A 570-nucleotide genomic window follows, 5' to 3' on the forward strand; every position below is an offset into this window, starting at 1 on the left:
AAAAGAGTCGCATTATTTAGTACATATATATAGATTAATAAATATTAAGATGGATAAGTAGTTTCCTATCTATATGGATATCAGTCTATAGTATACTTCTTGTGATATCAATATATAATGAAATATAGTTGCTGTTTGCAGAATAACCAAATGTGAAGATCTTATTATGTTTTCAGGTATTTTTGTAAAAAAGGCTTAGAGTTTGTACACCATATGTTATATTATCAATGATGTGAGATTTCAAAGGAATGATATGAATGGCCTTTGAAAGATGAAAGATAAATTTTAAAATATGTGATAGTTAACTTCGCTTTTTCTTGTTAGAATGAAAATGCAGCAGGAACATCTGGAGGTGCTAGTGGTGAGGAGGAATTTAGTGACTTTGCTTCCTATAGAAGCACTGGCCTAGCAGGAGGGCGCCTTCATCTCACGCAGAGTAGAACACTTGATTCTTTGAATGAGGTTGCAGCTACCAAGGCTGGGACACCGTCAACAGTGTCAAGGTAAGATTAATTACTCTCATTTTGAATGTGTTAGGAAATTAACAGGTATATGAACTGATATTTATGT

At 33.2% G+C, this 570-nt stretch overlaps 1 protein-coding gene across 1 annotated transcript in view; it reads left to right on the forward strand.

The window, feature by feature from the left end:
• LOC119584982 (kinesin-like protein KIF13A) overlaps nt 1-570 on the forward strand; it is a gene marked incomplete at its 5' end in the record, with an annotated part of 70,347 nt that overhangs the window by 63,030 nt on the left and 6,747 nt on the right. Inside the window, 1 exon segment of the mRNA XM_037933590.1 lies at nt 325-503. Coding sequence (XP_037789518.1) covers nt 325-503 — 179 coding nt within the window.

This window comes from Penaeus monodon, chromosome 19 (genome assembly GCF_015228065.2).
Source record: "Penaeus monodon isolate SGIC_2016 chromosome 19, NSTDA_Pmon_1, whole genome shotgun sequence".
NCBI classification, from domain to species: Eukaryota; Metazoa; Arthropoda; class Malacostraca; order Decapoda; family Penaeidae; genus Penaeus; species Penaeus monodon.